General features: G+C 42.6%; 1 protein-coding gene and 1 long non-coding RNA gene across 16 annotated transcripts in view; one reads left to right on the top strand and one right to left on the bottom strand.

The window, feature by feature from the left end:
* Nucleotides 1-11,579, top strand: part of LOC130152321 (uncharacterized) — a 38,530-nt gene extending 26,951 nt beyond the window's left edge. Inside the window, exons 4-6 of one of the 2 annotated variants that reach the window (XR_008822949.1) lie at nucleotides 2,705-4,851; nucleotides 6,804-7,064; nucleotides 10,310-11,579. This is a non-coding gene — a long non-coding RNA (uncharacterized LOC130152321). The remainder of the gene's footprint in view (nucleotides 1-2,704; nucleotides 4,852-6,803; nucleotides 7,065-10,309) is intronic. The other variant, XR_008822950.1, reaches the window with a different exon arrangement.
* Nucleotides 11,580-11,722: 143 nt separating this feature from the next.
* The window catches only part of TCF12 (transcription factor 12), a 173,917-nt gene continuing 159,969 nt past the window's right edge, over nucleotides 11,723-25,670 (bottom strand). For 11 of the 14 annotated variants that reach the window (XM_056345683.1, XM_056345689.1, XM_056345687.1 and 8 more), the window contains 5 exons: nucleotides 21,317-21,431; nucleotides 20,327-20,498; nucleotides 18,884-19,116; nucleotides 15,663-15,816; nucleotides 11,723-14,014 (listed from right to left, as the gene is read on the bottom strand). In XM_056345683.1, coding sequence (XP_056201658.1) covers nucleotides 15,674-15,816; nucleotides 18,884-19,116; nucleotides 20,327-20,498; nucleotides 21,317-21,431 — 663 coding nt within the window. In that variant the 3' untranslated portion in view covers nucleotides 11,723-14,014; nucleotides 15,663-15,673. The remainder of the gene's footprint in view (nucleotides 14,015-15,662; nucleotides 15,817-18,883; nucleotides 19,117-20,326; nucleotides 20,499-21,316; nucleotides 21,432-25,670) is intronic. The other 3 variants (XM_056345688.1, XM_056345686.1, XM_056345693.1) reach the window with 1 other exon arrangement.

Raw genomic sequence — 25,670 nt, forward strand, 5'->3', positions numbered from 1 at the left:
TGCAAGCCATGGAAGAGCTAAGGAAGTGATCCCAGCTTGGTGGTCTTTTTTTTAATTAAAACAAATGAGGCTCTTTCAGCTGCTGCAGATAAATATTTGATGAAAAGAGACAGGGACAGATGTCAAAAAACTGTAGTAAATAAAGAATAAGACCAGAAGACCAAATGTTACAGCAGCATTTTATATTTAAAGAAAAAAAAATAATCACTGTACAGATTTCTGTCAGCTGTCTAATTTTACTAAGATCATTCCAAAAGTGGGAAGAGTAATTCTTCATATTCGTTTTGACAAAGTAGAATGAATATAGATGCAATACAAATGCATATAGATAAAGAAAAGCTTTTAAGTGAACTTGTTGCACATTATGTGCTTAAACAAAAGGGTTAGGTCTCAGGCCATTGATGAGACAAAAGACTTCAAAGTCATTTGTATACTTGCATGCAAATTTATGTTGATTTTAGATTGACTGATAGAGCTTTGCTCCAAAATATATGTTAAGGGTGCACAGTGAGAAGATGCCTAGCAAAATATAAAAGCAACATCCCTATTGTAATAATCTCTCATAACATTTGTATGTCATGTCCTTAATGAATGTGTAATGTTAGAAGGCGAATGTGGTACCATTCAACCTTTTCCTGTACTCACGGTTGTATTTACCACTGCAATTGGATCTAACTTCAAACTTCACCTTGCTGTCAGTGGGGATTTACACAAGATGACCTCCAAAAGTTCCTTCCCACTGCAATTACTCTATAGCTTAATAGCATTGGGTCCAGATTTAGTTTACCTTTTAGCAAATCCATATATAGCATTCTATGAAAAAAACTAATCTAATGGAATTAACTTAAAAACAGGCCAAGTCATGAAACAGAGGGAAAATCTCAGTAGCTGGCTCTTTCAGGGTTAACGTCTTCATTGGCATTGCCTGCTAGTTTAAACTCTGATCTTGCCATTCCTGGGTAAAATGGATATTTCCATTGAGTCCAATATTAATTATACATCTGAGTGTGAAGGAACTGATTTTATAAGCAGGCCTTACAAAACTGTAAAGTGACTGTGAACCACAGGAGTTTCAAGGGAAATATTTAATTTAAAACCAACATTTAAAAATCGCATGGTGATTCAGATCACCAGAAGCTGGATTAATTGATATAATCCAAATTCTGAAACTATAAATACTGGACTTATGAATGAATAGAGCTCTGAAATATATACCTGACTAAAGATGGTTACGAAGAAAAAGCAAAAAGTTGATAGACTGCGATGTGTAAGGGTCTACATGGAGATACTATAGAGCTATAGAGTCCAACAATAGGCACAGGTGAAAGCAGAGCAACAGCCGGTGACATAAAACAAAAGTTAAACTGGTTCAGATGAGAGGTAAGGAACAAATTTTAAACACTGAGGAGAAGGAACCTTAGATTGCAGTGAACTTTCCATAATTTGAGGTAGTTAAATCAAACTACTACTCTAGTGACTATGTATTGGTTAAATTGGGAGGTATGGACCTCTATAAAAACTGCAGAAGGTCAAAATGAATGATCGTAATTGTCTCTTGTGGCCACAGCACCTGCAAATGTGTAGTGCTCAGCATAACGTTGTATCCCAAGCCTCCTGAGGTTTTCTGAAGGTGACACAAAACTCCTAATTCATGGGTCATGCAAAATACCTGCCCTTTGTATTGTGGCAAATTTCAGATAGAAACAAAGACTCAAGTGCAAAACAGTCAAACAGTTAAATTTTAATTTGAGGATCAAATGAAGAACTCAATAGCAACCTTGCTTGGCACAAATTTCCTTGTGATCTGACAGAACCAATCTGAACCACCCAAAGCTCCCAGAGATAACAGTTTGTCAATTTCCCATCTCAAAGGCAGTACGATAATTGAAAGCTTCCAGATATATCACATGGAAATCAAACTTGCAGCAAACATCAAACTTCATGATAAAGGCCTAAGCCTAATTCCATTGAAGTCAACGACAAAACCCGGCAGCTTTCAATAGAAGCTGGGTGAGGCTCAAGGTGAAAACCAACTCTGAGAACAGTTATAATCAACTCAATCCCCAGTAAGGACAGAATAAATGTGAGAGGATTCTTTACAAGTGGTGCCTGGGTTGAGAATTCACAAAGAGTGAGTTGTAAGGATCTCTGACACTGAGCACTTGAAGGGACTTTTGCAGAAGCTGACAGCATTTGGCAAGGTCGCCGTGTCCCAGTTAGCACGGCGTTACCATGCCCAGCTGAGAACTTACATGGAACCTGACAGCAGTTACCCTCTTTATTTAGCCTTGAGCTATCTACGGGCTGGCAACACAAGCTGCAGCCAAACTGTTGTACTGGAAGGTAAACACACAGAGTGTGGCTGATGAACCAATCAATAAAATGAGAAGGCAGCTAGGGGGGCAACAACTTTACCTTTGTTTTCTAAACAAGTGTAAGGACTACAAAATGTACAATGCCAAATCTATGGCATGTCCAGTGCAAGACATGAGAGAGGCAGGGAAGGTGGCTGCAGCTAGAAAGTGATTCACGCTCAGATCAACAAAGAGTCACTACACTGGATACATGTGGACCAGTTGCAGATAAACACTCAATATACCTGTAAACCAGTTCTATGCTACTGGAGCTATGTCCCAGCAGCACTGTCATTTACACAGGCAGAAACCAAGCAGCTTTCCCAAGGAACTTCCCTTCTGTTTTTCAGAGCACAAAGGAAATGGATGGGAGACCTGTTTGGCGTTCCTAATCATCAATGACGTGTTTTATAGAGATCTGCTTCCGTAAAGACCTCTGTGCTGGGTGAAATACAAGCAGAGAGGAAAAAACAAATTTTCTCCAATTCCTTTGTTAAAAAAGGTAAGGAGAAGGCCCCAGAATAATAATCACTCCTTCCTCTCCTTTACAGATGAGGTTAAGGCAGACAGAAATGAAAGGACTCACCACGGTTATGCCACAGTCAGGAATTAAACTCAGAGCTTCTGAATCCAACTCCAGTGCCTGAACCACACATTCATTTTCTTCTCTACATTCCCCAACAGTGTTAGGCCATGTGGCCACTATTGGTGAAATGAAAAACAGGTGCAGATCCATGAACAGATGGGAGACCAGCCCTGGCTGATCTCTGGAGGATAATACAGCATTGTTTTCCAGCAAAGAGGATTCCAAAGAACCACAGAGGCAGCACCCCTGCCCTAAAACTGAAGCTGCTCTGCCTCACACTAAATGTTATCTCTACCAGCCCAGCAAGTGGGAGTTCTGAGGCATGGCCTGTTGTCTGTCAGCAAAGGACACTGTCTTACTGACCTCTCAGACTTGCAATATTGACATCTCTGTTTTTCAGGCATGCATATAAAGATCATAGAAGGCTAATTGAAATTCCATTCTTTGCTGTAACTGCAGCCAGTGTTTCTACGTTGCTGAAACATGAAATTTCTTCCCTTGAGTAGACAATTTTGAAATGTCTAACCCTCAAAAAATGCTATTAATCATGTGCAGAATCTTTCTCTGGGAAAATCACTAGTGGTACGGGACAAATCAGCCAGGTAAGATGAATAATGTATTTATTCTGGATCCATAAGGACAGATCTACTTTTGATTTCCAGTTCATGGGGAGCTGATGGCTTACTCCACAATACTCCATACATTGTTAAACAAAGAACTTGGACGGCATTCCAAGTGGGAGAGTGATAGTAGATAACGAACAGGGCGATTGCCTGGTCCTTGCACAGGATGAAGTGCTAGCTTGCAAAATACTTCCCTGCCTTGTGTGACCCACGGTTATAGTCCCTGCATGGTACAAGACACATTTTCCCTCTGTGTGTGATCCAACGTATCAGCCAGGAGTATTAGAGAAGACATGGCAATCCTCAGTTTCCAAAGATCCACAGAGCACACATCAGACCCAAGAGGATAGCACATGCAAGAGGACAGGGTATGTTTCATAGAATCATAGACTAGTTGGGGTTGGAAGGGACCTCCAAAGGTCATCTAGTCCAACCGCCCTGCCATGGGCAGGAACATCTTCAACTAGAACAGGTTGCTCAGAGCCCCATCCACCCTGACCTTCAATGTTTCCAGGGATGGGACATCTACCACTTCTCTGGGCAACCTGTGCCGGTGTTTCACCACCCTCACTGTAAAAATTTCTTCCTTATATCTAGTGGGAATCTACCCGATTTGAGTTTAAAACCAGTAACCCTTGTTCTATCACAACAGGCCCTACTAACCTTTCATCTTAGATACCACTGGTTCCAGCCTTCTCTTAGGTTGCTTCTTGCAAAAACACTCGTTTAGTGCTGTGTTTGAGAGAGGTTAGTTGCCCTTGCTAAAGCTGCTTTTACAGCAAAAACGCATGTTCACTTGTGCTAAGAAACTCAAACCCTCACAGTTTCCTTAGACTCATTTGAACTGGGGGCATAAAACCTGATTTGCAACAGTAGGCCAAAACCACACTGCTAACATACGTGTATTCTGCTCGTGCTAAACTGCAAAGCAGATTGGTTGGGAAAATCTATCTCGTCCGCGTTATAGTCAGGTTTTGAAGGAAAACATTCTCCACAGATGACGCTAACAGAATTTAAGAGCAAAGATGTCCCAGGACACTGGGAATCTCAAACTGCTTGGCCTCAGTTTCTCTGATTTGCTCTTCTCAGCTTCGTGTATGCTCTTTGAGAGACAAAAAAGAGCATTTCCTTAATTTTGAGCTTGGATTTCTTTTCCAGCTGAACACTCACAAAAGCAGCTGGGCCCAGAGGTGGAATGTTCCAAACCCCCATTTGGATCCCAGTATGTACGTTATGGAGTCAGTTGTGGCACCACTTCATAGAGAACAGACAATGAGTTTTGGATCTTGTAAGTACCTTTCCTCCCTGCAAATAAGTTCCCTTCCCCCATTCTTTTGGAAACATCTCATTCTGTATTGGAAACAGAGGATGTAATTTATTTTTATCGCCTTCCCTGTCAAACTGGCCAACTGCCACAGGGTTCTGCTTTCAGATGTAGCAAGATGCAGGAGAATCACAATGAAGAACCATTCATTTCAGTGGCTCCTCCTCTGTTTCCTTATCTTATTTTGAGGCTACCTACTGTGTTATCTTATCACTCTTTCTAATCCTGCAAAAATTCTCTGCAACTTGACCCCTCCACAGAAAGAGCTGACCTGCTTAGACCTCCCTGCTTCTCTGCTCCTGCTCCCTTCCTCCCGGAGCAAGTTGCTGCTTCATCTGTTACTTTCGGACTCCTTTTTCATGGCCTATTTCCCCCCTTCACTCCTTTTCCTAGTTCATTACACTGCATTACATTTCCTAGCTGAATGTACATACAGCTGTGTGGCCTCCTTGGGGTATGCTTAATTTCTCACTGTCCGGCCTGCCCTTTGATGTCTGCTGAAGAAGGATACATCTTCTTTTCCATCTCTTCACATGTGCCTATTAATTACTTTCTTCAGAGAGACTGTTTACTGACTATCACTCTGTTTACAGTTGAATACAGCTAAACATTTGGTCTTCACAGTTCCCTCTCTTCTACGCCACCCACCCAGTTTCTTCCCAATTGTTGCAAAATAGATGTCTCCAAATCTCTTTATAAAGTCACAGATGCAACGTACTTACGTCCCCACACCCAGCCTCCTGCTTTCGAACACTGTTTTTGCTTCACTCACAGAGACATAAAGAAAGACTTGATAGGGGTATTTTTGTCTAATTCTCTAGAAAAATGAAGCAGTCAGTGAGGCTTAACCATTTGACCTTTCTGTTGCACATATTCTTACCTTGGGTACTGTAGAAACCCCAGAAATATCTGTAAGCATCAGGCTTCTGACCTGCGAAGAAATGAAATGAACTCAAGTATGAAGCATGGAAATATGCCCACTGAAATGAGAAGGGCTGTCCTATACATAAACTGCATATGCCTTTGTGGCATCAAGGGCCTTTGGGCAGAGGGAATTGTAGTAGGCTGTGGGGGATGAGAATTACTCTATGTGCAGAAGAGAAGAATTATATGGTTATAATGCAGCAATCCAGATCTAAGATGAAAATTCTTTCAGATGTCCTTCTCATTCCATATGGAGCTTAAAATATTACAAAATAATATGAAATAAATTTAAAACAAATGTGAGCTAAATTATGTTTTTTCCAATGAACAGATTATTGTCAATTTTTTGCCTTAAGACAGTATTTGGGAGAAGGAAGCAGATACCTCAAAGAGTTTAGGAATTGATTTATGACAAGGTGTATGAAGCTCACCAAGCGTGAGCCTGAGCAGGAAGGTGAGATGAAGGCTGTCAGTAAGAGGGTCGTGCACTTGCACGATTCAACAGTGGAACAACCTGACTACCCCAAACCGTTCCATTTGTGTTTTGGCATGGCATCCCTGTCTGTACAATTAGAGATGGTACACTTCCCATGGGTAAGCCTGCCTGCTGCTTTCCGATTTCAGCTCCTGTTTTTAGTGCTTATTACTTTACAGATTTTAACCATAGGAACAAGTGTTCCATGCTGAGAATTTGGGCTGAAATCTTTTAAGACTTTTAGCAAGACTTTCCGATAATTTGATTAAGAAGAACTGCTGGTTTGTGCATATTCCTTTTTTGTTACTATTACTGAGAAATTTTACTGCCCATAAATTTACTGCTCACAAAGTAGAATGATAATAGAGTCTGATAGGTGTTTGTAGGTTCTTGTGTCAGGAATGTTCCTTTTCATTGAAAATTACCTTTAAAAGGTACTGGTTTAATAAGCATATGTTCAATATAGGCTTATTAGATTTGGGTTGAATAAGACTTCCCTCGTAATTACTCCTTCCAGCCCTGAAGGTGAGCATAGTGCTGTGTGCTGGAATGGAGAAGGACTCGGACTTGCTCTGTCTTCTCCTGTCCCACTGCTCTTCTGGCTGCTGAGGAGGAGGCAGCCGCCTCTTCACCCAGGTGAGGCAGCCCCCTCCCTGGGCCTGGGAGGAGCAGAAGCCGGCATGCACCAGGCTGGGAGGGAAGGATCAGACCCAGAGCTGCAAGCCCGAAGGGACAACCCCTCAAGGACGGGCAAAGGATCAGGCAAGAAGTGGCCCAGGTAAGTGAGGCAAGAAGTGTCCCTGACACTTACCTGTGGATGCTGGAAGGGACCTAGCATTGTTGAATCTCACCATCGCTCTTCACACTGGAGCAGTAAACCTGCACCACACTCATCATTCTGTTAGTTAATTAGCAGAGGCACATACCTGGAAACTAAGTTTTAGGCTGGCTTATAACCGATACAGTTTGGAGGACGTATCTCGTGCAACAAAAACTGAGGTGGGGCAGGGTGGGGACAAGGGAGGGAGGAAGTCCAGGAAGCTCTGTGGAAGCACCTGCAGACAGCTCAGTTCACATAGCCTTCCAGCTGGAAAGTCAGCAGTTACAGAAACAGTCGGATTAACCACGGCGTCATTGTGGTTGTTTTTCGCCAGTTATCCTGGATATGCATAATAGCCACACCAGAAAGACAGACAGTGAACCTTGACGGACACACGTCAGTTTGGGTTTCATTCACACTCTTTTCCTTGGTACTTCTGTAAATGCAGAATCTGTCTTTATATCAAAAAACTTTATAAGGAAAGCTTTAATGACACATTTGTAATACTTTATATAACAGGATAATGACCACCAGCTGGCTACCGATAATAGCAGGCACTAATTTATATTGGGTTACTACCGTCACATTCTGTCACTTATTTTTTTGTTTTTAGCATTCTTGTCCTCTTGTGTTTTACGGTGCTCACATTTACTATTCTTGCATGCTAGGAAAGGAATAAGCATTTAAAAAGCTTTTTGTTTAATTACACTTTCAGCTATTATTTAGTCATGTAAACAAGTTAAATGGACATTTAATTAAGTGTTAACCTTTTAAAAGGGTAAATTGGAAACAGAGCCCATCGGCTTAAAACCGATATTGCGTGCATTTATCTTAATTAGTCAGGTAGTGTTAGGGATTAATGTACTTTAGCTGTTATATTCATGATCAGATACATTAGCATTTATGTCTCTGTAGCATACAGAAGACCTGTTAAGATGTGAGCTCTCTTCTGCTAGGTACTGTACAAAGTGTATCTGTAAGACTCCCTTCCTTCCTTTGTCACCTTTAAAAGGCAATACTGATACCCTCTTCAGCTTTTGTACGTGTGAACCGACCATTCTGATGACAATCGAAAACATGATCCAAAAATTTCCCCTACCTTATCATTTTATATTTATATAATAGAAGATTTCTCTCCTATAGAGCAAGTTTCGGTACTTTCAGATGGGGATTTTGCATTCTAGCACACTGAGGTTCTAGTCTGGGTGAATGATGCCGATACAATAAATACTAAGCCCACAAATGCCCCAAAGAACTCACCTGATTTTGAAAGCAGTTATTTCAGCAGTCAGAGAGAAATGTTTGAGAGTAGTCTGGAGCACCTAATCTGGTTGTGCAGCAAATAATGGGCTATTTGGTGTCTTTCCAATAAATACACAAACTAGGACTAGTGATTAATTTGCTTCTGTGATAAGCGAATGCTTCTGATCATCTCTGCCCATTCATGGGTGCTGGAGAGTAAAACGTGGAGCAATTACTCCTCAGACATCTCATTCTACAGATGAGTGTTGGACTTACTTTTATAGTGATTGCTACAGACTTACTTTCATGAAATTTCTTTAGTTGTACTTGAATACAGAAGCCTGACCTTCTACAATTGCACCGCAAGTGCTTCTGTTGCCTTTTTGCATCCTGGACACAGAGGATGTGCATTTAATGCGACATTGTGTCAGATGAGTATAAGGAACCACTTAACTTACTTGTATATAAATAAGAAATCCAGCAAAGTAGTAAATCAGTCTGTTCTGGCATTTCCAAGAGTCTTCCCTTAGCCATTAAACCACAGCAAAGGAGGGCAGAAAAAGCCTCAGCACAAAAATAAGAAAGTAGGGCCAAAAATCTGCATTACTAAGTTAGCAAGATACTGGTGTGTTTGTATGTACAAGAGTTTAATATCACGTCCATTCACTTTGAATAATTTCCTCCTGGATTTTTCTTTTTAAAAGAGCTGAACTGTTTAATTTTCCAAAACAGATGTAACTTAGTATGTTATTCCGAGCTTTGATGGAAAGAAAGAGCTTCGTCTGTAGGATCGGCATAGGTTTCTCATGGTTTTCTGAAGTCCACGTCTAACATAAGACTGAATTTTGAATTTGAATATTGTAAATTATTATCTGTTCAACCACAGTTGGCAGCAGTTACTGTTCTGACTGATAGTTCATATTTAATTCCTTTGGCCTCTGATAATGTTAAAAACACAGCAGGTCTCTCCTGAAAATGCAAAAGCCTTGCCATTCTTGTTTCTCTAGTTTACCTGAAATAACCAGAATTCCAAGTATTTAGCTCAGCCACTGACTTTCTAACAGATCTGCCCTCCAGGATCAGTTATGATCAACATTTTAAGAGATTTTAATGTCACTTGGTATTGGTATAATTTTTTATGACTTTTTTTTTTTAATCAGTTGTTATTTAACAGATGTTAATTGCATCAAAACATTTGAAATGTCAGGATTAGGAGAGAATTGAAAGGAATCCTGTTTACAGCCCAGACACACGCAGGTTGGAGCAGCCCAGGGCCAACACAAACACTGCCAGGTGACTGCCACCAAGCAGCTGCACCAGCTGCGCTCTCGTGCTGCACACACAGGCTGCTGCTTGCGGGACCGGTTGTATATTCGTGCCTTAAGTTGGGAATAAACTCCCAGTATTGTGCAACGGCATCCAGGCTGGTAGCCGGATGAACTCCAGCAAACCAGTACAAACCGCGTCCCCTCCGCCCCCCACACACGGCCCCCGCCGGAGCTGGCTCCGGCAGCACAAACCTGGCAGGCAGAGCAGGGCGGGTTGTAGCACCCCCCCATTAGCACCAGTTCCCCCCTTCCCGGGGAACCGCTCCCTCGCTGTGCTGGGCAGGCGAGCAGCAGGAAGGCAGGAGCCAGGGCTGAGGCTCTCCCCAGGGATGCAACCCTCCACCCCCGGCCTGCGACACTGCGGCTCGCGTGGCCACATGGTGTCTGCACGGAGGTGCCAGCTTGCCTGCTCACTCCTGCTGGGCCGCCTTGAACCCCACTCTTGAACGGCTGCCAGGCTTCCAAACTGGGGCGCTTCCTTCCTCTTACAGGACACCGTGGTACCCACAGGTTGGGTACATTAGCAAGTGTGAGGTATCGGTGTCACAAACCAAAACCAAAGTTTACCGTCCAGTATCTAGGTCATCTTTTACAGACTGTTGCATTTTATTTTTGTTCTGCAATCATTTCCAGATGCCGACAGGGAAAATGTTAATGTTGATTAATTCTTGGGAAAATGTTAACTCTTCTATAAAGAATCCAGACTCAGCTTTTAGTAACAGCATCTAGTCAGTGCCGGAGGAAAAGGTGGAGTCCATTTTAAGCCTTTCCCAATGCTTCAGATTTACGGTAAAGCTTTCCTACGGGATTCCAAATGCTCATTCTAGCAGAATTGTATTTAACAAAGGTATCCTAACATGCATCCCTTCCATTGGAAAACAGAAAAGAAAAAAAGATTAAGGAGCTGTGGTCTGAAAGTACCTGGAGACAGGACAGAAGCCTGGTGAAGGAAGGATGAAGAAGGGGAAAATGCCATTTTTACTCTCTCTGAAAGAAGTGACTAACTTGTAGCAGGTCTTTGTTCAGAAAAGGGGAGAGGAGTGACGATGGAAGCTCAAAGGCTGGATTTAGAATTATTACTGAATTAAGTATGTGTGCTGGGGAAGGCAGCAGGGCATCTCTTCCACTGCTGCTATTAAAGACATACTTACACCAGCTGAGTGTCACCTCCCCTCTTAGAGATTTGCCTGTGCTAAAAGCGCCAGCACATCAGCAACACTTGGCCGTATATGCACCCTGACAAGTCTTCTACAACGTAAACTAGATCACAACATCGTTACGTTTTCTAAGGTTACGAAGGACAGTCCAGGAGCTGGACGCGGCAGCCACACTGCCTGACACACACCACATCCAAACACCCTCAGCTCTCCGTTTGCTTTGGTCTTTGATGTGCTTTTCCGACTAACATTTATTTATTTAGAGAAGAGTTGGAAAAACCCAAGCTTCTGCAAAGTCTGCTTGTTACTGGAGGGTTTTGGCTTGAACAGTTGTGCATAAAGACATCACCGCTCTCTGTGTACGCCATGGACACTGTACACCTTTTTCTTTTGTTAACACTCCCAGAAAGAAAAGTTGTAATGTGAAGAAAGCTTAAGCTACAGACCTTTCCCCCTCCTCTTTCGTTCACAAGACCTACACAGAATGCCCTCATCAACTCGGAACCAACTCGGCACTGAACTGCAACGCACAAAAGGGGCTCAGATCCCAGAAACTGATCTCGAGGGGCAAAGTAAAGGAGCGAGATGCAGCGGGAGGCAGGTGCCCACGGGGTCAGCTGCTGCTCCGTTTGCTGTTTGCCTGGGCAATCCCCGTCCTGCGCTGCGGCAAGCACAGGGCAGGCACCACTCCTCCTCCGTGCGCCGGCCACTGCGGTACTGGCTTCACGGGGAGCAGCAACGCTTCTTGTGCCTGCAACTGACGCTGCGTGCCTCGAGCGTACGTGCGGTTTTATTCAGATAAAGGCAGCAGCTAGTTTTGCTGGTGTTTTTGAAGCCACACACTACCTACGAGGAGAGAGAAATTTAAAAAACTCACTGATTTACCATGTTAAAAAAAGATGGCACATTTATTGCTACATAAATGTTATATACATAGTGTTTTCTGTTACATTGACAGAAATTGTTTTGAACTTCTTGCTGCTGGTTGGAAAGGTTTATCAGCAATACCTTGAAATTTGACACAGGGTACAAATCTGCAATAAACCAACAATGGAAACTGGAGAACAAGATGAGAAGCAATTCATCTCGGACAATTAGCTCTTACAATACTCCATAGGTACTACACGGTATGCTAGAACCCTACTATGGTCTTACAATGCTATTGTAAATTTCTGATATTAATGAACAGGTTATGGTAAATAACCCTACATTTTTACTACCTAATATAGTAAAATAAAGTAAGAAACTTTTTACTGAAAACTTTTTCGATTTCAAAAATCTAGAAAGAGTAATATTTAGAATTCAAGAAATTTTCTTACAAGATTATTGTATAAAAGACTAGCTACAGTGAAAAATAAGCCAAATGTTTTTTTCTTTCTATTTTATGAAGGAAAGCTTCTGGGCATACTGCAAAGTCTAATATAGCCAAAAAGACAACAAGCTTAGAAGGAAAAAGGCCAGGCAGTGGCACGTGATCACTTTCACACGTCATAAGCAACAAATTTGTTTAGCTGATAAACACTGAAATGAAGAACAAGGCCACAGATATAATCAGGTGTTATTTGATGATATATGCAAATTAAAGTAATAGAAATGAGTCCACTAATTCCACAAACTGTTTTGTTAGGAACCACCCAAAACATGAGCTTAAATTCATTAGTTTAAGAACCCATCTTTTGTTCTTTCAAATTAAACTACCTCATAAAAATTACTGGTTTGTTCCTGTTTTGCGTGTGAACCGATTGCCAGTGATGAAAGATGCACTATATGAACAATCGCTCAGACAACCTTGGCTTCGGGAATTTCCTCCCATGGTCGTTGCAGTGGAAGACAGTTGCCATGGAAGTTCAAAGGGATTTTAACCATTTCAACACACCTGTGACAAAGGAATACTGATGGACACTGTTCTGGTGGAGAAACATTGAAAGGTTTAATGCTAATATGGCTTGGGAGGGGTCATCCGTTTGCATTTGACTCACGCTGTTGGGTTTTTCTCCACTGACAAGCCACACAAAAATGACAAGATAATTAATGTATACAGTAAGGAAAAACTGGTGACCATTGCTCTTATATTCCATTACATAAGTAAGCCCACCATACTGGTGGTTATATCATCACACTACCTGCCACGGTGAATTTAGGATTTTACTATTCACCAAAATTACAGCCTGAAAAAAAATCTCCTTTGTATTTTAATGCATTTTGTGCTTACGTACAGCTAACACTTTACATGTACTATATGTAGTACTTACTGCTCGGAAAACAAAGCAACTCTAACAAAGTAGATTCTCCCCACCCAATTTACACTTCACGTTACAAGCTTTACTATGAAGCCTAGAAGCCTAAAAAGGTTTTGTTTATAATTAGAAAAAAAAAAATGTTTGAGGAAAGCCTGAGGGAAAATAAAAATCACTTTTCAAATCCAAGAAACGTTATGGTCACAGCGCTGCTCCTGCCTGCAGCCTTCAGGAGGCCTCTCGCCGGGCTTGACGCACGGAGCTCAGTGTGGAAGGGTAACTATGACCATAACTGTTCAGATTACCAGAGACCAAAAATAACATAAAAAAAAGCTATACCAAGGAATAGTTTCCTATTGCATGGAAAACACTAGTCATATGGCAAAAGGAGAGGAAAGGACAACAAAAGACTTTTCCCTTCCTTTTTTAAGACACTAATAGGTATGCTGGGAATGCTACGGGTCGACGACGGTTGTCACTGCTTTGTTCTCTGATGTGAACAGCTTTAGTAAATGCTGGCATCCAGCTGAAATTTTATCAGCTTTTAACATGTTAACTTTTCCCTTTATATGTAGACCTTTACAGTTCCATAACAATAAATAAAATTTGTAGTTACAATGCATTTGTCAATTCAGTTTAGGCACAAGGCAACTTCCACAATGAGTGGAGAGATCACAACAGTCTCTGATTGTGCAGAAGCGACACACTGCTTGCAACAGAATGATATGTTCAGAGTATCCCATGGGCTGAAATTCTGTCTGAAGATCTTGTATCTTCAATCCTGATGCAGGTGTTGACCAGTAGCTTTGATCATAAGATTGCATTTGGGTTTCTTGCTTCAAGTGTTTTCTCCTGTCAGGTTTGTGTCTTCATAGAATCTTAGTTGTCTGTGTCCTTGTGAAGAAAGGTCACCTTCTGTGTATCCTACCAATAATTCTGGAAATCTAGAAAGGAAGTTGGAAGAAAAAAGGAGTATCAGGAAACGAATCAGTAGGAAGCCTATCCTCAGCACTAGAGAACCAGTTTAAACTGTATCTCACAGCATTTTTAGTCTGTTAAGTGCAAAAGAAAAATCACATTGAGAGGCCTGGAAATCCTTCCCAGAGACACTTGGATATGATATACTGCACAGTTCACGCTCTGGAACCTTCTGTTTGGACCCTCTGGATCTGGGAGAACGGATAACCACAGCTCTCAGACGCCCGATTTGTGTTTGACTTTATTCTCTGAAACCAGCAGCAGCCAGTCCCCAGTGCAATCGCTGCTGCTGACGCTGCACCCTGCCGCGCACCTAACGGGCCTGTGCAGCCTTTTCACACCAACGTCACACTTCAGCCACCTTAACAAGTTACTGCTATTAAGAAAGCAAAGATATAATCAACTTTTCAAAGTGGTTCACTGTAATATTATGGCAAGAACTGACTACAGGCTGCTGTAAACCAAGAATTATCTGACTGTTTAGAAGTAGCCTGTTGCTCTGGTATGAAACAAAGGAAGTTCAAAGCGCCCTGTTCCCTGGAAATGGAAACCCGCTTTCTTTATGAAGAAGCTGCCTATAAGGGATGGGGAAAAGGCCCTGACCCAAACAAGGCTTGGTTTAAATGCCATTTCACTGCTTTCTAAGGAACGCTGGGAATAATCAACTTCCACGGGATACACTGGCAAGATGCATGCCTCTACCTGAACCTAGAACAGAAGCAAAAGTCTACATACACAACAACAAAAAACCCTCCCAAACTGTAAAATTTAGTAGAGTGATGGATTAAAAATCAGGGGATCCAGCCCAATCTCCCCCTTTTTGAAAGTGGCAACAGTTCTACTGTTTTAGAAGACATGGAATACTCACAAGTTTTTCTTCTCAAAGTCAAGTTTTTCCCAGATACCTAAAAAAAACCAAAAACCCACCAACACGTCCTCGCACCAGAAGACGCAGATTCCCATCAGGCCGCCCCCTCAGCATGTTTTAAATGAACCGCTGGGTATGGGCCTACAGGGGGCTTGTGGAAACACCAATTTAGTGAGCAAAGCAGAAAACGCTGCTTTCCAAACCTGAGCTCTCCGCACTAACACAGACTGTGACTTCAGGTATTTGCCGATCTCTGCTGGGCAAGGGACAGCAGTCAGAATGACTGGCCTTCAGCCAGACAGCAAAGCTCTCGGAGATGAGAAGCCTCTAACTTTTGCATCAGCACTGGGAAACAATATGCGGATTTTTAAATGAACTAATGTGATACTTAGACCATTTAAAGATGGTATAATTCATCTCTATTATAGTTGGCTTATCTAGCAAGCTGTTAACTAATCCTCTGATGTCATGCCAAGAAGGCCACCTGAGCCAAGAGATGTAGCCATTGGCAACAATGCATGGAAACAAAGAGACTTTAACGACAAGTTCTCGGGGTTTTGTTTTATTATAAAACTAAACAAATCTGCATGCTTTTGCTTATGCCGAGAGATCTGAAAGCACTTAGCAGCACAGAGAAGTTTGGTGCCAGTGGCAGCTCAGGAACTAAGAATAAACCGATCTCGTTATCTCCCACATTTTAGCCACTAAAAAGGACAAGAGCCATTCCCCTGCAGACACAGACGTACCTGGCTGGTGTTCACATATGACCCATAGGGTTGGTAGTTTCACTCAGGCCAGGGTGGCTTCCTGGGTGTGGTGTTGGCGGCTCTGCCGATACGGCAGAAACTTTTTCTTCTTCCCTTCTCTTAAGGCAGGCTGCTTTAGGGTTTAGGTTTCGTTCTGTAACGGAAAAATGATTCTTAACATCCCCCACGCTGATACCAAGGGGAATACTGATACATTAACCGCTGGAATAGAAACAGCTACACAGCTTCCCTCTAGCTAAGCACTGACGTCCCTGTGTTAAAATGCAGGTGCCTACAGCTGCAGACAAGCACTATGGAAAATCCCACCAGGCATCTCCTAAACCGGTGTTTAAAAAAAGTGAACCCCAGAACAAAACAAACTTTACAGCTGCCTACATACACCTTCAAAGCAGTGCCTCCCTGGTCACCAGAAGTGGCTACAGTGCAAAATGAGAATTGTCTGTAACTTACAATGGACTAACCCAGAGATCTGTGTGTTGTTGGTACGCTGAAGTTGTACCACCCTCACCGACACCACGCTGGTTTCAGTAATGTTACTTTCTTTAAGCATTAGCCCACTGTTGGAACGGGGGAGGTACAATGTTCTAAGTCCATAGTTCCGTTCATACCCTAAAGACTGTGCAATCATCTTGTGCCCTCCTCGCTTAAATCAGCAGAATATGACACAGTCACACAGAGCAGAAGGATTGTTTTTAAAAAAATGTATTTCCTCTCACATCAAAAGCAGTACTTTATAACAGCCAGTTGTGCATTAGCTATCATGATAGTCCCATCAGTATGTTTCCGCTTCCCCAATTAGCTTCAATGGATGTAGATTTGGATCTAGTTTTCAAATAATGAGTTTCTAAAAGTCAGTGGTTTCTGTTCTTCAAAATGCCTTCTCATGAATCAGAATACAAGAGATGTAAATTGCGATGGCCAAAAAGACACACAAAATGCACGTTAATGTATTCTACCACCACATGTTGAATTTTAATCAACGGGTTTGAGGTATTTTTTGAGCTGTCAGTGAATTCTGTTCTGCACTTTAAGATTGCAGATACAATTTTAACCATAAGGAGACGGCCAAAACTGAGCAGAGAGCACAAGCCCTTTCCCTCTAGTGACTGCGGTTTGCTGCCCCCTGTGCCCTTCACACGGGGTAGAATCTACCTAATTTGAGAGACGCAATTTTAGACGGACTTGCTAATTCTGCTTCCACCCAAGTCATTACCGACAGCCTCCTACTGCATTTCCTAAGGATGAGCACTTCCAAAGAGTCTACTGGAAAAAGAAACCCGCTAACTTTTCTTAATCACAGTCTTCTTTGTTTAAATGTAGCTTGCCTTGAAGTTTTAAAGAAGATTTAATTACGTGGAAACTTTGAAAGGCAAGTTAATTCACAGCGACTTAGGAAACAGAAAAATGCCTGCCTACAGTTAGAGCTCAAAATCTGAAATGTTTCGTTTTGAATAGCACCAATCACAAAATGAGCAGCTTCATTACCAGCAGCGAGAGGATATTGTTTATGCAACTCTGTCATATGCTGGTGAAAGCTCCTCCGGGCACCACACAAAGCTCCTCCGGTCAGTCACTTCCAGGAGCAGGTGCAAAGAAAGACGGGTAAGGTACAACGGGGAACGGCCCCGCTCACGGGAGGCACGGTGTGGTTGTGACAGGCTTCCGCACACACACGGGAAGCAGAAGAAGAGATGGAAATGGGCGGGAGGAAAAGCTCTCAATTTACACTGCTTGGAGAAAAAGATTTCTACCAGACACGTAAGGTTTGGAAGCAAATTCTGACCAAGGCAGAAGTGATTTTATTAATTTTCACACAGAGTTTTCTGTGGATGACAGAATCTGCAAGAGCAGGGAGATAGACTCCGTGCTTTTTAAACATTAAAACCCACACTTGATTAATGGTATTCTGATCTCTTAACACTCAACCTTATCTTCCAGACTATGACAAACATCTTCAGATCAAAACAATTCCCAAGATCAAAGTCTAAGAGACGCTCAAATGGGGCTTTACCATGGCACTAGCTGGTGTCTCATCTGCAGACCAACGAGTTGCTCTGCCTGCCTTGGAAGGCCTACTGCCGGCAGCGTGCAGCTTACTAACAACTGGGTCAGTAAAACTGCCTGCAAACACACCATCTCATCCTTACTACAACGTAGTAAGCTTGCGTTGTTAACTCTGTCACTTTCAATAAATGCTTAACAATTGCTTTGATCTCCTGTGCAAAATGCAAGGAACTAACTAATTAGGAAATGGAAGGAAAAATAAGGTACGCTAAAATACTGACAGCATTCAGTGACATCAGCGATTCAAAGACGTAGCAGTACACTAAGCGAACAGGACCGCTGACATCATCCACATCTGAAAGTCTTTTCCAGTCACTCGCTGCACTTCCATCGGTGAGGCACCGAGGCAGACTGTTAGTCACTAGGCCAGAACAGCGGAACGTGGGGATGCTCACCCATGCGGGTGCCAGCTACACAGAACAGAACTGACCTTCTGTTGGAAGGGACCTGCAGGGATCGCCCAGCCCAGCTGCTGGATCGCTTCAGGGCTGACCAGGTTAAAGTGAGGAGCCTCAGAGCTTCAAAGTGTCTTTGACCCAAGTTTAAAGGGAGATTAAAAATCAACTGTAGCTTCACCAACGCATGAGAACAGAACAGCTGAACTGCACAAAGAATTCTTCCTTCTGCACCTACCAACAGACTGATTCTTTCTCAGAAAAATGTAAAGGAATCGGGGTAAGAAAATACAGGCAAAACCAGCCCTGATTCAATTAAAGTAGAAGCAGGTTTCCTCCCTCCTCCTCCATCTACGTTTAACCCAAAAACCCAAGTAAGCACTGTTAAATTCACTGCATTTTAATATTTCAATTATCTGGGGTTCATCTTAAAATAGATCTCTTATTTTGGCTAAAGCTTCTGTACTACTAAGTGCTCGTTACCATTCAAAGCAGGACATATCAATATTTTTATAGAAACCTCATATCCACTTTCTCTTCCCCTCTTCCCTCAACCCCTCCCCCTTTTTTCTTTAAAAAAAAGCCATCCTTTGCTTTTCCTGAAGAACCTCAACATTGTTACAGAACAGCAAACACTTTCAGTAACTCGTGCATCTAGTTGTGCAGGTTTCAAGAGACTGACACCATTCCACCAACAAAGCCACCGCACAAACTGCCCCTGCGCGATGACGGGCTACTGACCTCTCACTTGCTGCTCTAGACTGAGGATGACTGCCACAGCCTGGTGAAGAATAAGCAGTTTCGTCTGTGGTTTTTCGCTCTTCAGATGAAGCTGACACATACGGCCAAGTTCTTTAAATGCCTCATTAATATCTCGTACACGCAAACGTTCTCGAGCATTATTTGCCATTCTTCTCTCCTTTTCTCTTTCTATTTTCTGCTCTGGGTTTAAATCCTCATCTTCATTAGTGCTGCTGCAAGAAAGTAAAGATGAAAGTACATTGAAATATCACCGGTGTTTCAAACAAGTGATCCTGCTGCTCATTCAAAATTTTCAAGTTGATGGAAGTTAAAACTTCTTCCCACTTAATCTATTCCATACTGAAGCATACTTAGATTAAGTACCAGTGCTTCTTGCTGTTCCTGCCTTTTCCTGAAAATAAATGTTAAATGGTTTCTGCCTGAAGAATACCCACAGAATATCGTCTACAGATGATGAACATCTCTGGCAAAAGTAGGGGCAACACAATGCCCCTTGAAGTAAAAGATGTGCCCAAGCTACCACTTCACTCGATTACTGATGAATGTTCAAACAGTTAAGACTTCTCAGCCATCCTGTCAGGTGAAGAACAAATCAAACAAGAAGTAGTTTTTAATTTATCAGCTTATACAAAAAGGCATTCAAGTAATTTTCCATTTCACGTGCTTATTAAAAAGTTTTAGCTTTGTTAAAGACTTTATGGCCAATAACTTTTTTCTTCTAATACCCAGTGTAGAGCTAAACAGTTATATTTAGAATTCTTGTATCACTTCAAACGATACAAATGGCACCCCTGCTCTACTAAAATTAATAGACTAAAATGCCATTAGACACATGCAACGGTACCAACTCCACCGCCTGTGGCTGCAAAATTCTCATTCTCATTACCTCTAATTTCAGCACCTGTGCCTCAGGCCTAGCAGGCAGACCCAGAAGCATTTTACCTGGCGTCAGCTCCAGGTTTTTTGTCCGTGGCTTGGGAAAGGACAGAGCGTGTAACGAGGGCATCTGCCTACAGTATTCACCCCAGCCAGTTATCAGTCAGGCTGCCGCTCTCCATCACCACGGGCTCACGTTTAGGTGCGCAGCCCTGGCCCAGGTACACAGTACTGCAGGATTCCAGCGCTCCCATCCTCTGCGCTGGGCAGGGCCCTCTGGATCTTTTACTGCTTCTATCTACTGGCAGGTATCAGACAACGCACTAACCTAAGGGAACGCACCCTTCCCAGGTGACTTTCCCAGAAAATCCTCTCTCTCATATTTAAATAGATACGAATATGGTAAACTATTTACCTGGTGCAGCCGCCTATTAATGTATGAACCGAGTTAACGCAAAAACCTTGAAATACATTTATCAAACTAAGGGCACCACACTACAGAGCATGAACGAAGCGCCAATTCCCCACATCACGTCAGCAACCCACCTTGTTCTGCCTCTAGATGAGACCTTGATATCCTTCTGGGAGGACTCATCATCTGATTTCATGTCATCCGATGAGGGGGGTTCATGGATATTTTCATCCTTCTCCTTATGTTCAGACTTGATTTCTGTTGGACCTATAGCCACAGACTGGCTCTGTAAGCCACCTGACAATGCTGCAAGCAACCAGAGATCGGTGTGAGTGTCACAGGAATGAAACGTTTAAGAGAATCTCAAGCAGATACCGCAATGAGCAGCCAGAGCCAAGCAGAACTCTAGGAAGACCACAGGAAGAACGACGCTCGGGCCACAGGAGAAATCCTGCTAATGCTGCCGTACTTGGACACACGCCGTGGGCTGGTAAAGGGATCGTAATTCACAGGGCAGCTTGAGCAGTAACAGCTTAAGCTACAAAACCCACCGTGAGGACAAAAGGACCCGTGACAGCATAAGGAAACCTGCCTCACGTCTGGGCTGCAATGTAAGGGCAGAGCTGCAGTGACACGGAGGCTTGGGCTTAGGCCAAACACGCAACGCACACCTCCCTGAACGCTGCAAGCAGACTAACACGTAAGCTGACTTCTGCTTTCTAGAGCTTGCTTCTTCAGGCCGGAAAGGGAGGGAACTGTAAACACCTGTGTGAACGACTTCCTTTTATTGGCCAGACTGGGATCTGGCCAGCTCACTCCGCAACCCTCCTGGCTGACTGGGAAATGGCTGCAGTACTGCAAATGGCGTGACGGCTCCTCAAGCTGGAAGAATGTGGCTGTAACGCACAGTCTTCTGCTGAAACTACACTGGGACAAGTCTGACACAGGGGCGCCCTCAAAACTGTTGCTGGAATCCCTGGTGGTTTACAGGATTTATAATTAATTTTTATTTCTCACCATTATCTATGTCCCTATCCCCTGTATCGATGCAAGTTTACCAAGATCTACAACCTCACTGGGGTACTGCAGATCCTGTGCAGCATTTCATATTCCTGGAACGTTACCTCTGTAGCTTTCTTGTGTTTTATGATTTAGTTCTGTGCTCTGAGCAGAAACTGTACTGGGAAGAACTGAATGGTTGCTGTTCAGGCTGACACTTTCTTCCCGATGAGTCCCAACCTAAAGCAAAGCAAAGCAAAGATTTCTGTTAAAGAAGTAATTCAAAGAAATAGTCCAAAAATAGAAGTTTAAAAGACTTAAAGTATTTGCTGGATTAGAGAGCCGAGTTAAGGTTCTAGCCCAGTGAAGGAAAGATAGAGTTGAAAGATGCCATTACACTGAACGACTCGATTACACCGCACTGGATTAAGCTGTGTTCCAAAGAGTGACCAACACCTGTTTGCAATAACATAGCAACCCAGCAAAAATTTTTTCCAATATTTTCCCACAGAACACCACAGAACTGTCTCCCCGATTTAGACCTGAAGGGCACAGGATTTGTTGAACCTTTGATGGCTTTAACACAACTATCAAGTCTAGTCATTACAACATTTTGATCCTTAAAAGATCATGAGGAGTGATGGACTTTCCCGCATGTGAGAAGTGTGCGTACCGCCCTACGCTCATGTATAGAGATCCAGACACATCTGTTTATAAAAGATACAGATAACACCTCCTCACTTCTCGTTCACTGAAAGAGGACTAAGAAAGAACTGGATCTAATACAAAAATACTACTTTATTCACTTCTTTCTCATTTTTATCCTTTTTCAGCTGAACACATTTAGTTTAGTCCCACTACAGAATCTTAGCACACAAAAATAATGCAGGCATCTGACTGTTCTTACCACCTCTCCCAGTATTGTCTAATCTGCTCCGTGATGTAAGACAGCTACAAGTGCGCATACCTAGCTCAAAAAGGGAAACTTCTTCAGAATCCTGCTGCTTAGTACAGAACACTTAGCAATGCAAACCTCTATAAAAAAAAATATTCTTTTGTTTGAAAAAGAGGTAAAGACACACTGCCTATATTTAAATAATTTGGAACGCAAGTCATTTAAAGCTTTTGATTCCTAAAGACACAAAAGTCCTTTAAATATTTATAATATAACCAACATAATACAATTAAACAGTTAAAAAACTGAACAAAGATGAGGGATTCTGCTATTATTTGTATAGTTACAAAAACTGGCTACAGATGAAGCTTTTTATTGGAACAGTAGCAAACATGTCAAGTAGAAGATTAAGCCTTTAATTAAATAGGTTTATTGCCTGGAGTTACACATGAGAACCACTGTTTTTCAATAAATCCTTCAATCCTAGTAAACTGCTGAGCTTTGAATCCCTCTTGAGTAATTAATGCAGCTTTTACCTTTCATGTCTTAGTATGGGTTTTACCCAGAGAGAGATAAATACCCTTATGCAAGTTTATCCTTTGTTTAATATACACTCGTTCCTGTAAGCTAACGCACAGGAACAAGAAAGGAAAGGGGGACACCCCCCCGTGCCGACAACCCACAACTTACATGAGGTCATTCCGGGCTGCTATTTCTATCTATTGTTCTGCAGAAAATCTCCTCTTGTATACTGCGGAATATCTGTTGCTATTTAAAGTGTATTTTATCTCCCTTTGTGCGTAACAGGCTTTGTTTGTGCGAAGTTCTGCTATGGGTACAGCCACCTCAGCTCTCGCAAATGTCATGAATTCACTCAGAGTAAGCAGCGGAGCCTGACTCTTTCAGCCTGCAAGACAGAACTTTACAGTGGGAACGTGAAACTCATTCTCCACGCTGAACTTCCAAAGATGAGTCTTTCCCTAATTCTGCCCCGCAGGTTGTGTGTTTTATTATATTCTTCTGGTCATGCTTAGTCCTAACACATGAGGGTGCTTTTATTCAAGCTACAGGCTATTAATCACTTCAGGGCCAGGTTTGTTCCAAAGTCTACTACTAAAACTCAAAGATTTCTTAAAGCTGTGTACAAATGTAGCAGCTGCCAGAACCCTGGCAACTTTCAAATCTAGAGCTAATCTAAAAGTGATGGATTAGCACATCAGTTCTGATAAAGGCAAAAAATAATTAGAAATAAAACCTGAATTCAAGTCCATGTTCCAGTCCTTTGAAACAAAGCATACAATTTGGATTAACAAGATTTATACAGAATTCTTAAGAGCACAAGTGTTACAAAACTGACTGCAACGTGAATTTTTATGTCTGATCTGTGATGTACTAGAAAATCCAAACCAGCAAACACAAAATCCCAACCCCGAGGAACTGCTGAAAGTCACTGTATCCCTGTGCGAAGGCCAGGAGCTCTGTTCCCTGAAAGCACAACTTATCAGCGACAGCTTCAAGGTGCCAAATTGGATCTTCAGTATCTTAAACAGCGAGTTTAGAAAATGCAGTTTGCTTTTCTTTCCCTGGACTCCCGACTCCCACTTTCCCGAGTAAGAGGCTCTCCCCCATCTGCATTTCAATGGAGTGCAACCTTGGGCTGCAAGTCTTCTGAAAGGCATATTATGCCATCCGCTCCAACGCCTTCAGAACAAACAAGCTTGCGACATGTTTTATTACTATTATTTGTAAGTAATTCTCAGTCAAATCATTTCCCAGCACTAAGGGTGGCTGGGGCAGTGCATGTCCATGGGCAGGGACCTCCTTGGGGCTCCGAAGCTTCTCGGGCCCTCTCTCTGGCAACAGGGCACTCTTTGCTACGAGTGCTATAACCATTCCCAGTGGAAAAATACTTGGGAAGTACCTGCAGAATACGTGTGGGAGTGCTACCGGCAGCAGCTGCCGGCCCCCCGCTCCCTTCCTAACCCCGCTGCTCCCACAAACATTTCTCTCTCGTTTCCTGGTGGATTTCATTTCCCAGTGGATTCTGTCTCCCTGCTCCCCAGTCCCAGCTGGGGACACTCCAGCTGTGCGGGGTGGGGCTGCATTAGCATACAGCTGCATGCCCCATGCCCCGCCCCCCCCCCCCCCCCCCCCGCAACGCCCTGCAGGATTGGTTCCCTAAGCCAACGATCTGGGTGCACATTCCCTCTTCCCCGAGCTAACCTCGTCTGATTTTCATGATCCCTCTACAGTGAGCCCCAAGCACGCTCGGGCACACAAAACAGAAGACAAATGGAAAGGATGGCACGAAACTGAAGTTGTCAGTTGCACACGGCGTTTGTTAAAAACATATTTCAATCACTCACCTTTGCGTATTTTCTCTAGACCATGACAATCTGACACATATTTAGGATTGTCGGCAAATCCAAGAAGTTACAGCTCAATAAATCACAGCTCGGGAAAAAGGAGAGCCCTGCATGCCAGGCTGCGCTGCGGCCGCTTACCAAGTGAGCTGCATTTACTTCTGTGCATTTCAACACCGACTTGTACACAGGACAACCCACAGGCATGCTCAGACTTGTACATTTAAAAAAAAAAAAAAAGTACGAGTGCAGAACTTAATTCAGTTGATTTAAGTGACAGCATTTGGGATCTGAAACCAGAAAACCAGTCAAGTGGTTTTGGGAACTAAGTAAGAACTAGACAAATCATGGCAACTGCTGACACACTGCTGCACGCAGGAGAATTGAACGTGACACATGGGGAAAGGACAGCCTCTGTCCTGGTAACGTTGGCTCTGCATCTCATCTCCTGCTTCAGTTTGATTATTGATTTTCAGCTCTTAGCAATAACAGCTTTTGAGAACTAGGAAAAAAAAAACTTAAAAAAATAATCAGTCTTTGCTCATATTTGCTATAGATACATGTACTTTCCAAGCCATGCTAGCTGGTCGATCTGGCCACAGTCAATAACATCATTTTAACTAAGGTGAGCCCAATTAAGACAACGAAAAGGGCTTTGGAATCAAGAGTTTTACACCTCAAGAAAGCTCAAAGTTCAGCAGGATGTTCTGTCTGTGGAGAAACAGCAATACTTGGAGAGCTTTGAGCAAGAGCAGAGGTTGGCGTTGGCAGCAAAGCCACCTCAACCACCCTTTGGTGCTTCTACAGTATGGCAGACGCAGGGTGATCGCCGATTTTCTTAGACTCCTGCTATACCTGCAAAAACCCCTGTGACTTAGGGATTGAGTTTCATCCTTAACTGAGTTTCCAGGCCTTTTATTTATTTATTTTTAATCAATTCAGGCTGTTCTTTTTCCATTGTATTACAATGAGAAATAAAAAGCAGCTTGAATAAGAACAAAAAGAGTATTAGTTCTTAACTCTTCAATAATACATGAAATAAAATACAAATCAACTTCAAAGGCCACTTAGCAAATATTTGATGAGTTTGAGATATTAAAAATCTATTTGAGTAAGTCTAATGGCCAGCCCAGCTAAAAAGAAAACAAGACCATTCACAGAGAGCAGGAAATGAAGTCAACTGGAGTTTTAAAATAAATTTGGCTCAAAAATTAAGCAAAT

Source organism: Falco biarmicus, chromosome 7 (genome assembly GCF_023638135.1).
Source record: "Falco biarmicus isolate bFalBia1 chromosome 7, bFalBia1.pri, whole genome shotgun sequence".
Taxonomy (NCBI): domain Eukaryota; kingdom Metazoa; phylum Chordata; class Aves; order Falconiformes; family Falconidae; genus Falco; species Falco biarmicus.